General features: G+C 37.0%; 1 protein-coding gene across 50 annotated transcripts in view; it reads left to right on the forward strand.

The window, feature by feature from the left end:
• The window catches only part of TTLL5 (tubulin tyrosine ligase like 5), a 267,856-nt gene that overhangs the window by 79,101 nt on the left and 174,350 nt on the right, over positions 1-14,405 (forward strand). For 28 of the 50 annotated variants that reach the window (XR_012002258.1, XR_012002271.1, XR_012002260.1 and 25 more), the window contains one exon: positions 2,116-2,178. The exons of 3 other annotated variants lie outside the window; for them this stretch is intronic. Coding sequence is in view for 18 of the 47 variants with exons in the window: in XM_072762077.1 (XP_072618178.1) it covers positions 2,116-2,178 (63 nt within the window). In the remaining 29 variants the exon portion in view is untranslated. Of the gene's footprint in view, positions 1-2,115; positions 2,179-7,868; positions 7,908-14,405 lie in introns of all 50 variants that reach the window. 19 more of the 50 variants (XR_012002256.1, XR_012002255.1, XR_012002270.1 and 16 more) reach the window with 1 other exon arrangement.

The raw sequence follows: 14,405 nt of genomic DNA on the forward strand, positions 1-14,405 counted from the left end.
TTTTCTCTGATTACAGTAAGGTTGAGAATTTTTGTACTTATTTATAGGTAACACATTTCTCTTCCTCTGATGATTGGCTTTTGACCTAGTTGGGGTATTAGTGGTTCTAAGTATAGAGCTAGAACTTAGAGGAATAAAAGAAAATACCCATTTTATGTTTGTTTGGTTTTGTTTTGAAAATCATGCTGTTCATAGAGAAATCTTCCTTTCATCTTACAGAATATTCTATCAATCTAGATAGACCTAGGAACAAAGACCTAGGAACACAACAAAAAGATATTGCGTGGATTTTCTTTTGATATGTTTTTGGGGAATTTAAATATTTACAGTTGCTAGAAAACATATCTTTTAATTAATGAGAATAGAAACCTCTACTCTTGAGTATTTCAAGAGGTAGTACCTTAATTTAAGTTCCTTTTCTAAGGAACCATTTACAGGTAATATTGGAGTCTCTTACCAAGTCCAGTAATGGTTGGTTTGGTTTTACTGGTTTGGTTCTGAACCAATGGAGAAATGAGACAAAGACTAAGAGAGATTGAGACCAAAATATCTCCTTCTTTACTGATAAAGTCTAGGTTGGGACACTTGATTATATCTGTCTACAAGCAAACTCACTTTTGGTTGAACTTCTGATATGGGCAGATTTACATGCTCATTTGGAGGCAAGGTTAGACTGAGCTGTGTGGAAAGAGCACCTGACCCCCTAGGACCAGCAGAGGAGTTATACCTCCTAAGGGGAGATTGTCTCCCAAGAGAAAAAAGGAAGCTGCTCGTTGATGTGTTTCTGTTTATTCTTCCTAAATTACATAATGTGGTAAGTCACTCCATTTCTCCTGGGGTCTCTGAGAAAAGAGGCAAAGCAAGACCAAGAATATTAAACTAATTGACCTGCCTTCATATAGAGTAGGGAAGATGTATTTATCTACTAACAAATATGCCTTTTTACTGCAATATACTTATTATCAGCTAATGTCTAGCACTATGCTTTGGAATATAAAACCAATATTAGATGGGATCCCTGCCCTTTGAGAGTTAATAGTGGGATTATGGAGAAATTATTTATACATATAATAAAAATATCTCATTTGTATGGCTCTTCGTAATTATAATGTACTTCATGCACATTATTCTTATTCCCATTTTAATGATATGGAAAGTACTGGCTCAGTAAGGTAATATGACTTGTCCATGACCACACAGGGGGAATTGACTCAGGTATTTTGACTCTGGATCGGACTTTTTCCCTCCTGTATCATGATGCTTTCCAAGAAGGAAAAATTTCCTCTATAAGAGTGTATGACAGGTCCCTCCTCGGGCATTAGTAAAGGCTAATGTAGTTCAGATAAGAGTGCTTCTCTAGTCTTGGAGTCATCAGATCAGGTAATGCTTTATACAGCACAATGGACTTGAGCTGCTTCTTGAAATGTAGATCATGGCTAAGTGTCTCCACTGGGTATGAAGAGGTATCCAGACCAAGGCAAAAGGATCAGTGGGAAGTGTGGTGTCGGATGATTTATCAGGGGGCTTGTGTGGCTGTAAGGTGGGTTCACTGTTGAGGAACTGTCAGGAGAAAGTGTAAAAGAATTGGTGGTATAGCTTATTCAACTTTTGAAGGCTTGGAAGAGAAAGAGTATGCCTCCTATGTAAGCATCAAGGAGGTCTTGAGAAAAAGCATGATTGAAAACATCTTCTGTCTACTTTTTCATGCCTTTTATGCGTCTCCCCATTCCCAGCTTCATTTGATCTCTTAGTTATATATGATTTTTGATGGTGCCTTTGTTTTTACCTTCCAGTTTTATTTTCTGAATTTAGTGTGTCACTTTTCATTAATCTAAGAAATCCCGCCATTTCTTTCTTTTTGCATTCTAAATTAGCTCCTCCATTTATTGTTTTCATTTTATTTTGTCTCTGGTATTTCATTTATTTTGTCTCTGGTATTTTATAATTTTAATTTAAGCAACTTTATCTTCCTTTGCCACTGTAGAGAACCATACATTTCTTTAGAAACCGTATTTAAGTAACTATCACTTCTGTGCTTGATTCATGGCTTTATTTCCATATATTCTCCTTTCAGCCAAATGTAAGAAATAGCCAGTTTCATTCTTTGTCTTTCAGGTCCTACCTCGAACACAAGACCTCCATGAACTATATGCTGGCAACACGTCTCTTCCAGGACAGGTGGGGATTTGCCAATCTTAAAAATTTGCTAATCTTGTAAGATCACTAGATTATGTGATAAGGAGAAAGTACATACAAAAGAAAGAAAGAGGCTTTATTAAAAAAAATATCTTTCATGAAATCTCTGATAGAAAGGGCCTTGCAGAAAACACAATATAATACCTCATTGTTCCTGAATTCATTAATTCCCAGCACTTACTAGTGTTTTCAGAGGCCACAAATTCAACCATAAAGATTTTTTTTTTTGCTGCTACTTACATTTTATTTTTTCTATTTTTTTAAAAGATTTTTATTTATTTATTCATGAGAGATACAGAGAGAGAGGCAGAGACATAGGCAGAGGGAGAAGCAGGCTCCATGCAGGGAGCCCAATGTGGGACTTGATCCCAGGACTCCAGGATCATGCCCTGATCCAAAGGCAGATGCTCAACCACTGAGCCACCCAGGTGTCCCAAACCATAAAGATCTTCAAACAATCTTAACAGATACCCTAAACTTTATCCTTCAAGTAAAGGAAGACCTGTACTTGGTGCCTTTTTACATTAGACACAGTTTTAACAGACACAATCATCTGTTTTTCTAGGCTAGAAGAAATTAGAATGATCAGATTAGGAAAGGTAGAACAGGGCGGTAATTCACAAAATGAATACATTAGGAATTGTAAAAAATGAAACTATTGAGATTTCAGTGCAAGGGAAGATAGGGTGAAGTGATAGAAAGTGGACATTGGAATTCAGTTAGCACAGCAATCAGGCACTACTTAGTCCCACATAGTTTTGTTGCCCCTAAGCTGTAATTGTCTTGACCTATAGTTTAGTAATCACTATCAAAATGAGGAACCTTAGTTATTTAGGGAAATTTATATTATTTTCAGGGTATATGTGCTTTTTTTGTAGAATGCCTAAAATAGATACTCAGATTTTAGCCATTTCTTACAATTTCATGACCTATTATCAGGAAAGATATGGGATTTGCCATTTCCCCCTTACATTTGTAGTTATTACCACTGGTGAAGTAATTAATTACACTGCATAGCTTCTAGTGAAAGAGACCTTCAGATTCCCTTAGAAGACATAGAAGCTCAGTTCTCTCTATATAACCTGTTTTTTTCTCTCCTCCCTTACCAGCCTTTTACAGGCCTCCTTTATCTTTAGAGTTCAGGTATTTTACCAAGATCTGTTCTAGTGGGTTACTTTTCATTCTTTTGGTTTTACAGTGGGTGAGTCGTTTCAGTCTGAAGATTTAAGTCTTCCATCTGTGGGAAATATTCCCCTTATCCTCTCCTTCCTCTCCTTTTGGAACTTCTGTTAGATGAATTTTGGATCTTTTACTATATGGTCCATGTTGTTTGTTTTTTACTTTTTTTTTTTTTTTAATCTCATTGTTTCTTAGCTTTAAATTCTAGGATGTTTGAACTTTTTCTTCTAAAATTTTAAATTGATCTGCAGCCCTCTCTATTGTGTTATTCTGTACCAGCATAGGAGAGGGTTGTTCAGTTTACCTTTTTAACTTTGTTAAGTATGTTTTTAATATCCAAGAACTATTTTTGATTTCTGACAGGGTTTAGACTTTATGGCTATAATATTAAAATGGTTTCAGTACTATTTCCCATGTGGCAGACAGGTTCCCCCACAGCACCACGTAATTGCCCCATTTGCACCTGAGAATTCAGCTCAGTTCTGACACTATCTGCCCAGAGATTAGCATCTGATTCCATAGTTTAATGGTTCAGTCCTACAGGACTGTCATTCCCCACTTTCTCTGCCTTTACCTGACTTTGGATACCAGTTACAAGGCCACATTGTCACTTGTGCTTCTGACTGACCAGCTACAGATTGGGGTTTTGAACAACCTGCTCCTTGGGCTTTAATTCAGACACCAGTTGCAAGTCCAGGTGGTTACCTGTACTTCTGACTGTCTGGCTGTAAATCAGAGGTTCCTACAACTCTTTCCCTTCCTTCCTTCCTTCCTTCCTTCCTTCCTTCCTTCCTTCCTTCCTTCCTCCCTCCCTCCCTCCCTCCCTTCCTCCCTTCCTTCCTTCCTTCCTTTCTTCCTTCCTTCCTTCCCTCCCTCCCTCCCTAGCATGACTCACAAAACTCCCAAGTCCCAAGAAACGTTTCACTTTCTAGATCACTGGTTTATTATAAAAGGATATAATTCAGGAATAGTGAGTTGGAAGAGACACGTAGGGCAAGGTATGGGGAGAGGGTGCAGAGCTTCCATGCCCATTCCGGCATGCCAGTCTCTTCCCAGATCTCCACATGTTCACCAGCCTTTTGCGTTTTTATGGAGGCATCATTACATAGGCACCACTGGTTAAATCATTGGCCATTGGTGATTGAACTCCCATCTCCAGGCCCACTCCATTTCCTAGAGGTCAGCGGGGGGTGTGTTGGGGGAAGAATTGGAAGGTCCAACCCTCTGATCACATGGTCAGTTCCTCTGGTCATCAGTCTGCATCCTGACCGTGATCCAGGGCATTCCCAAAGCTATTGCATTGTCATAACCAAAGACACATCACCGTGCTCATCACTTAGGAAGTTCCAGAGGTTTTAGGTCCTCTATGTGAGAGGTGGGGGCTGAAGACCAAATACATATTTCTTTAAATTGCTTTTTATTCCCCGCAAGATATATTTATTTGTTTTAGAGAGTGTGCATGGGTGGGGAGGGGCAGGTGGGAGGGAGAGAGAGAATTTCAAGCAGACTCCTTGTGGAACCCAGAGCCCTACTCCGGATCTGTGTCATGTGAGATCATGACCTGAGCCAAAATCAAGAGTCAGATGCTCAACCGACTCAGCCACCCAGGTGCCCCCCAAATATATATTTCTTGCTATAAATCACAGTATCATAAATGTTTTTTTCACATCTCTTTGACTGTTTTAGTTTGTTGAAAGTTCCTTTCTGTTTCTTGCATTATATTTAATTCTTCTAGATTAGTTCTATTCATTTCATTCTTGCTGGTTTATATTACTATGTTTCCTCATATATTTGGTGATCTTTGATTGTCATTTTTATAAGTAATAGACCATTTGCTGAGGATAGGTAATTTGCATGATTTTTCTCACAGGCTGTGACAATCTGGACTGACATGGACTTATGTTTGAGGCTCAATCTTTCGGTCCTTGGGCTTCCCCTGAGGGAGAAGGAAGTGGAACAGGCAATTTGGGAACTATCACCAAAATTAGGAAGCATTCTCTTAGGGCGAGTGTAACAATAAAGAGATTTGAGATGTAGTAATATGTGTTTCTTTATTAACAATTCAATAAACAAGACCATTAGCATGTCTAATAATCATGAAAGCATGATACATGTTGCCAAGATTTGGAGATAACCTGTAACATCTCTAAAGTAATATGAAAAGAAGGTATTATTATTTTTTGGTGATAAGATCATATGAACACTGCTGCAGAGAATTTCCTACATGTATATGAAGGAAATGCTAAATTTCATTTGGTAGGTTAATTTTTTTTCCATCCACATTTGGTATACTCCCTGAATTCTTTATTCAGGCCCCAGGAAATTATAAAGCGTTCTAAAAACATGAATTTCCATGTTTAGTAAAGAAAGACCTTTAAGATTTACTCTTGTTTACCTTTTTAGCCTAATCTCTACTTTTCCACATCAACCCATGGCCAATCTCTCTGTGTCAGCTTGCTCTTTCATTCCTCCTCCTCCTTGCATACTTGCCATCCCAAGGAATAGCCTTCAGTCCATCCCTAAATTCTACTGGCTCTGTCCTTCATCCTCTTACCCAGCCCTTCTGATCCCTTAGACTGATTCAGATTCCTGCATTGTATTCTAATTGCTTATTTACGTACAAGCCTGTCTACTATACAAGTTGGCTTTTGAGAGTAGTATTTTGTTATGTTCATCCTTGTCTTTGTCAGTATCTAGAATGTACCAGATGGTAGGCATACACACACACAAACATGCACTTAAAAAATGAAATTGTATTTGTTGTAAGCCCTAACATCTTCTATTAAGTTTGTTCTCTTCAATCTGCATTGTTTTTCCTCTCAAAAATCCTGTTGTATTATTGCCAGAATTAGTTTTAAACTAATTTCCTAATTTTTTTTTTTGAGGTTAATTTTTTCTGCCTTTCTTGCCCTCTCCCACTCATCCCCCAACCTGCCACCCTGCCTGGCAAATAGTATCTTACCTACTATCTTACAGTATGATGGTAATTTTAACCCTGGCTACGTATTAGTAACACTTGGAGATTTTATAAACCCTTTTTATGCCCTGGCCCCATCCCCAGGCTGAAGCATATTGGTACTTCTTAAAAATTGCCTGTGATTGTAATGTGAAACCATGATTGCATATTACTGGAACAAACTATTATCTGATGCAAAAGGTAAAAATCATCTTGAGACTTTCTGATGGTAAGGTGACAATATTAGGACATTGGCATGAGTAGAAGACACGGGAAAGACAAAGCATTTTGTTGAAGACCTAATCTTTGCTTGATTTTCTGTAAATAGAAAATCTTGATATTGATAGCATCTATCTCTTTTTATAACATTTTTGAAATTTTTAAATGGCAAATTTTATTTTTTTAATTTTTATTTTTTTTAATTTTTATTTATTTATGATAGTCACACACACACACACACACACACACAGAGAGAAAGAGAGAGAGAGGCAGAGACATAGGCAGAGGGAGAAGCAGGCTCCATGCACCGGGAGGCCGATGTGGGATTCGATCTCGGGTCTCCGGATCACGCCCTGGGCCAAAGGCAGGCGCTAAACCGCTGCGCCACCCAGGGATCCCTAAATGGCAAATTTTAAATGATAAAGTTTTAAAATGGAGAACAGATTAAAGGGATCCAGGGGTTAGGTGAGAGGTGTCTGATTATAAAAGAATGACACAAAGGATCCTTATGGTCGTGGAATTATTCAGTATCTTGTCTGTGTTGATATATACTTGAATCCACACAATAATAAAAGTGTACTAAGCTAAATATACACATTCACAAATGAATACAAGTAAAACTGAGGAAATGAAATAAAGAGCGTGTGTGTTAAATGAAAGGAAATTGAATGAGGAAAAATTTTCAAAAGAAAAACAAAAGCTAATTTAAACATAAATGGCATTCACTTCCTGTGGTGAGAACCCAACTCTACTCTAGTTCAGACACTATGGAGAACATCTCTTTTTTTTTTTAAGGGATTTTTTTTTTAACTGTGAAAAATCTATTTCTCTTGAGCATCCTTTTTGAACCCCATGAGAACTGAGATTGATTTCCTTTAGTGAAAGTATAAAGAAGAGTACTGGAGTCTGAGACCTAGCCCCGGGGTTCACATTTGAGGTCACTGAGCTCCTGCCTTGGGCATGTCACAAAATGATCTTATCCTATTCGTTTTTTTTTTAATAAATGGGCCTAATCATAACCTCCTTCGTATGGTGGTTGTAAAGAATAAGTATAATTTGATTTGTGACTAATAGACAATGCAAGTAGTTTTTATGCTTCTTTTCTGGAATTCATCTGTCGTTTCCCCTTTGTTTTTTTATTGCTCTTCCCACATGCTTTGGGGATTCTGTTCTTTTCTCAGTACATCTCTCTGATTCTCCCCAAAGCTGCCTTCCCTGGCATAGTTCCATGTTATCAGGAGTGTGTGTGTGCACGTATGAACTCAGGAGAGAATATCTGAGCAGTCCTCTAACCCAGTTGTCCTTTTTACTTCTGTAGGGGAAACCCAAGAAGAAGCTTATTGACAGGAAGAACACGGTAACTGATTTTTACAAGTTGAGAAATTCTTTCCATGTGCACAATGTGTGACCATGCAGAGGCTAAGCATGATATTTTGTGTAACCATTTTTTGGTTTGGCTCAGCTTGAATAGTAACATAAAAGTTTCTATTGAAACACTATTCCAGGGCAACTTTTTACAACTAAAATTGGGATTTACTTTTTTATAACTATAGGTATATCATTTGAACTGATACTAATAGTGTTCTTATTTGGCTATGTAAGAGACACTAGTGTATAAATGAGATTTTAAAACTACTGTTATGTTAGAGTCAAATGAGTACAGATGAGATTTTAAAGGTTCTGTCATGTTAAAGTCAAATGAGTGGTTATGGTTGGCCTTGATCTCCCTGGGGCATTTAACTCTGTGCCTTACGGGACTGAGCAGAACTGCTTCCAGTTTGTCACAGAACTGAAAGTATGCAGAATACCTGTCACTCTTCATTCTGGTGGAGAGAAAGATCTTAGAGGAAGGGCTGGGGTGACCTTGCTCAGTTGAAGACTACAACCCCAACAAAAATTCTTAAACCACCCCTGGTTTGAAACCTTAAATATATCCCCCTTTATCCTGTGCCTCTTTAGAAAACAAAATGGCAACAGTAAGAAAGAGACATCCTATATCAGGCTTTTAGTTTTACATTTAAGGATTAACAAAGATAAACCTAGTTTCTGATCAAAACCCCTTGAAGCATAAATCTAATTTTTCTTTAAAGAAAGAAAACGTGATTGCCATTTAATTAAGGGAAAACTGGGGGAAGTCCAGTTTGTAACTTGCTTCCAAATGAAAGTCACAGTTATTTATAAGTTTCCTCCAGTTTTTAGTCAAAGAATATGCTTCCTAGAGTGTATCACTATTAACTTGACAATTAGAAAAAAAATGAAACAAAAGAAAAAATCTTAAATGATAAGAATATTTAAATGTCAGTGGGTTCTGGCCTTCATTTTTGGCACTCATTTTATATAACCGTCAAGAATTTTTTGGTGGCATAAAGGTATAAGCAAATGAAAGTTAGCATATGGCAGACCATGCGCTATTGGCATGAAATACATCCTAATACACTGAAAAAGATTACAATCATAAACAGTATGGTCTTTGACCACAGTAGAATTAGAAAGCAGTTATAGAAAAATCTCCCAGTATTTGGAAATTCATACATTTCAAAGTAATCCATGGATCAAGGAAGGAATCATGAGGGAAATTGGAAAGTATTTTAAGTGAATAATAAAAATGTAACATTAAAATGTGTGGGATGCAGCTAAAGGAGTGTTTGGGGAGAAATTTATAGCTTTTGAAATGCTTATGTTAGAAAACAAGACTAAATCACTGATCTAATGTTCCATTTTATGAAACTAGATAAAGAAGAGTAGCCCAATATAAATAGAAGAAAGGAAATAGTAAAGGGGAGGAATCAATTAAATAAAAGACAAACAATAAAGAAAGCCAATAAAATCTAAAATTGTCCCCTGATAAGATAGCAGAATTGATAAACTCTTACATAGACTGAACTAGTAAAAAAAGAGAACACTAGTGACCAATATCAGATAGGAAAGAGGGAAATAATTTATAGATCCTACAGACATAAAAAGGACGTTCAAGGAATATATATTTTTAAAGAGATTTTATTTATTTATTCATGAGAGACACAGAGAGAGAGAGAGGCAGAGACACAGGCAGAGGGAGAAGCAGGCTCCATCCATGCAGGGGCCCAACGTGGGACTCGATCCTAGATCTCTAGGATCAGGCCCGGGGCTGAAGGGTGGCACTAGACCACTGAGCCACCCGGGCTGCCCGGAATATTATGAACAACCTTATCCCAGTACTTTGACAACCCAGATGAAATGTCTGAGTTCCTTGGGAGGGAATGCTTAGCAAAACTGACACAAACTGAAATGAAAATTGTGAATAACCCTATATCCAGAATATTGGATTTGTAATCAAAAACCTTTCCACAAAGAAAATCCCAGGCCTAGTAGTTTCCCTGGTGAATGCTTTTCAAGCTTCTGAGGAAGAGCAGCACTAATTTTACATGAACTCTTTCAAAAATGTAGGAAGGGACACTTACCCATTCATTTTATGATGTCAGCATTGACTATGACATCCAAACCTGACAAAGACTTTTTAAAAAAAGAAGAAAATTATTATCTTCATGAACACAGACACAATTTCTTCAAAGAACATTAGCACATTAATCCACCAGTGTAAAGAAAAAGGGAAATAAATGCATATGACTAAGTAGTACAAAGTTGGTTTAGCATTTGAAAATTAGTCAATATAATTAACCATATATAAAGGAGAAAACCAGATGATCATTTCATTATATGCAAAAAAAAATAAAAGAGCATCTGATGAAAATCAACATATTTATGAGAAAAAGTTAGCAAATCAGGAGCAGAAGGGAATTTCTTCATCTGTAAAGGACTTCTATGAAAAATCTGTTGCTAATATCCTACTTAATGGCCAAAATAATCCTATTATTAGTAATATGGCAAGATGTCCACTTTTGCCATTTGCATTCACTTTATAGTAGAGATCGTCTCAAGCCGTACAATAAAGCAAGGGGTGAGAGGAGGGGAGAAAAGGCATATAGATTGGAAAGGAAGAAAACAAATGTCTTTAGTCTTAGATGACATGATCTGGTTAATAGGAAATCCTAAAGCTTCTACCGAATAGTTACAAGAACATATAAGTGCATTTAGCAAGGATACAAGGTCAATAGACTAAAATCTATGGTATTTTAATATACTAGCAGTAAATAATTTAAAAATGAAATTTAAAATTTTGTTTATGGTAGCATTTAAAAATATGAAATTCTCAGGGACAAATAAATACTACAAACTATGTTCATTACCTATACAGTAAAAGCTTACTAATTAATATTACTGAAAGAAATGAAAGAAGCCCCAAGTAAGTGGGGAGATATGTGCATGGATTAGAAAATTTAATATTAAAAAAAAAAAGAAAAAAAATTTAATATTGCAAAAAACTGTCCATTCACCCCAAGTTGATCTAAAGATCTGGTGCAATCCCAATCATTATTCTAGTAGATTTGTTGGTAGAAACTGACTGTATTTTTTTCACCACCAGCAGAAACTGATGTAAAAAAAATTTTTTTTTAACGTGGAAATACAAAGGACTTAGAATATCTAAAGTAATCTTGAAAAAGACAGGGTACCTGACTTAAAGAAATACTTTAATACTATAATAAGCAAAACTGTGGCAGGTTGGTCAGTGGAATAGAATAGAGGCCAGAAATATGTCTACATTTATATGGTCATTTGACTTTAATCAAAGAGCCCAAAGTCTATTGGGGAAAGGAAACTTTTTTGGGGGGGGGAAGATGATTATACTTAAGCTATTGCAAATGTTTATTGTTCTTTTTGATTTTTTGTTTTTGTTTTCAGAGAGAGCATGGGCAGGGGAGGGGTGAAGGAGGGGCAGAGGGAGAGAGAGAATATTAAGCAGGCTCCAAGCCCAGCATGGAGCCCAACACTGAGCTAAATCTCACGACCCTGAGATCATGACCTGAGCTGAAATCAAGAGTCAGAGGCTCAATCAGTTGAGCCATCAAGGCGCCCTGAAAGGAAACTCTTTTTAACAAATAGGGCTGGAACTGAATATTGTGCTTTGAAAAATGAACCTCAACCTCTATCTCTTAGAAAAATTAGAGATGATTCATAGTCATAAACATAAAAGCTTAAAAGCTATTATTATAAAACTTCTTGAGGAAAATCTAGGAAAATATCTCTGTGACTTTAGGCTTGACAAAAGTTTTTAGACATGACATAGAAAGCAATGTCCAAAAAGGAAAAAATGATAAGCTAGATTTCCTCAAAATTAAAAACTTTTGCCTATCATCACATACTGTTAGGAAAGGGACTAAGCAAGCCATGGACTAAGTCAAGATATTCATCAAAGGACTGGTATCTAGGAAATATAATGAACTCCTACAACTGAATAATTAGAAGACAATTGATCAACTCTTTTACAAATAGGTGAAATATTTGAACAGATACTACCAAGAGATGGTGTGTGAGTAGCCAATATACTGGTGAAAATGTACTTAACAACACTAGTTATCAGAGAATTGCAAATTAAAATCATGAAATACCCACTCTAAATAAACATCCAGCAGAATAGCTAAAATTATATCATCGTGCTGTACTCTTTAAATACCGTATCATTTTATTTGTAAGTTACAGCTCAGTAAAGCTGGGGAAAAAAACAGAAATGACCAATAGCATCAGATGGTGAGGGTATGGAGCTAATGGAACTCTGATAAGTTGTCATTGGCAACATAAACTTGTACAAGTACTTTAGAAGGAGTGTGCCAGTTTGTTAGCCTTGAAAGCTCCATGCTGATATCTTTACCCAGAAGGAATGAAAAACATAACCACAAAACGACTTGTACAAAAATGTTCAAAGCAGCCTTAATCATACTATTCCAAAACCGGAAACAACCTGGCGGGGGGTGGGTTGTCCAATAACCAGAAAGTAGGTGAACTGTGGATTATTCACAGAGTGGGCTAATCCTCAGCAATAAAAAGGCATACATATGGGTACATACAACATGGATGAATCTCAAAAACATGCAGAATGAAAGGAGACTTAGGATAGTTCATGCTGTATAATTCCATTTTTATGAAGTTCTAGAACAGACTAATACGTGATGAAAAAATTAGGACAGTAGTCCTCTTTAGGAATGTGAAGGAGGAATTGACTGGGAAGGGGCATAAGAACTTTCTGAGGAGGTAGTAACTTTAGAGTTCAGATTATATAGTTCTAGGTGTTTGTCAAAACTCATCAATGGGGGCAGCCCGGGTGGCTCAGCGGTTTAGCGCCGCCTTCAGTCCAGGGCCTGATCCTGAAGACCCGGAATCAAGTCCCACGTCAGGCTCCCTGCATGGAGCCTGTTTCTCCCTCTACCTGTGTCTCTGCGCCTCTCTCTCTCTCTCTCTCTCTCTCTCTCTCTCTCTCTCTCTTTCTCTCTCATAAATAAAATCTTTAAAACAAAACCTCATCAATGGGCACTTAATATTTGCGTATTACTGTATGTAGTGTTTAGCTCACCAAAAACCAAACCAAACCAAACAAAAACAAAAAACCCAAACACCAAAAGCCCTATAAAACAAATACTCAATTCTAGTGATTCAACAATATGCATGTTAAAGCATTTAGGGACAAAGTGTACTGACATCTGGTGTAACTTTGAAATGCTTTAAAAATTAGATGGATTTATGGATGCATAGAAGAAGGAATGGGTGGATATATGTGCTGAAAAAATATAGCAATATATTCATTGTAGAAACTAGGCTATGGGTACATGGATGTCTGCTATACAATTTTTGAGAACTTTTCTGTTTGTCTAAATATTTTGATAATAAAATGAGGTAGATATCACTAAAAGGTATTGCAACTTATAGGGAATTTTATTCAAAAATATTTATGGTTTGTCAGCTGTGTGGTGGGCAGTCTCATGAGCATCTCTCTGATCGACAAGACAAGCATGGTCCTTACCTTCATAGAACCATAATTCTGTTTATCAGATTCACACTTTCTCCATCATTCCCTACATCTATCCCTTGTACTACTTAGAATTTATTGCTCTATTCAGGGTTTCTCAGATGTTCACAATTATTAGAGGAAGACAACCCATGAGAGACTCCTAACTCTGGGAAATAAACAAAGGGCTGTGGAAGAGGAGGTGGTTAGGGTTATGGGGTAACTGGGTAATAAGCATTAAGGAGGGCACATGATGAGATGAGCACTGGGTGTTATATGCTGGCAAATTGAATATAAATAAAATATAAAAAATTTAAAAGTTCACAATTGTTATTTTAAGATGTTAGATTTGTTTCTTTTTTATTTAATTGGCTAAAAAAATATTTTCACAACTGTGTGGGGGGGGGTGCAGTGTTCAGTTGTTGGGACTATGGTAAGCTGGGTTTGAACTATTTTTAAAGTTTATTAATTTGCTTCTGGTTCCTGCTCCCATGTGTCAGGACCATTCCTATTCTTGGCCCAATTTCCTGCTCTAGAGAGAGTTTCTAGAAGATTTACTGTCCAGTTTATCTACTCAGAAATCCCTAAAACTCCTACAAAGATCAAAAGACACAGCCTTTCCATTATTGTCAGAGATTGAAAACTCCTAGTGAAATGAGGATGATTCCTTCACCTCAAAGGAATAAGCTTTGAGTTCTAGGGAGTTCACTTCTCTGAGAGAATTCAGAGCCAAGCAGTTAGATCTTGAGTTCTTGAGTATATAGAGTCAGCTACCTGCTTTCAGATACTGACATGGATACTTCTTTTCTGACCCAGTAGCCAAGATCCCTCTCTTTCTTTGCTGACCTAGTTACCTCTGCCTGTGTGATACTTTGCCTGGTGTTTGTTTGAATTGGACCTGATATCAGTCACTTCCTAACTTAGGATTTATCGTACTTTGATACCTAATGTAGCTGTGCCATCCCCTTCCCATCCCAT

The sequence above is a fragment of the Vulpes vulpes genome, chromosome 6, assembly GCF_048418805.1.
Source record: "Vulpes vulpes isolate BD-2025 chromosome 6, VulVul3, whole genome shotgun sequence".
Classification (NCBI taxonomy): Eukaryota; Metazoa; Chordata; class Mammalia; order Carnivora; family Canidae; genus Vulpes; species Vulpes vulpes.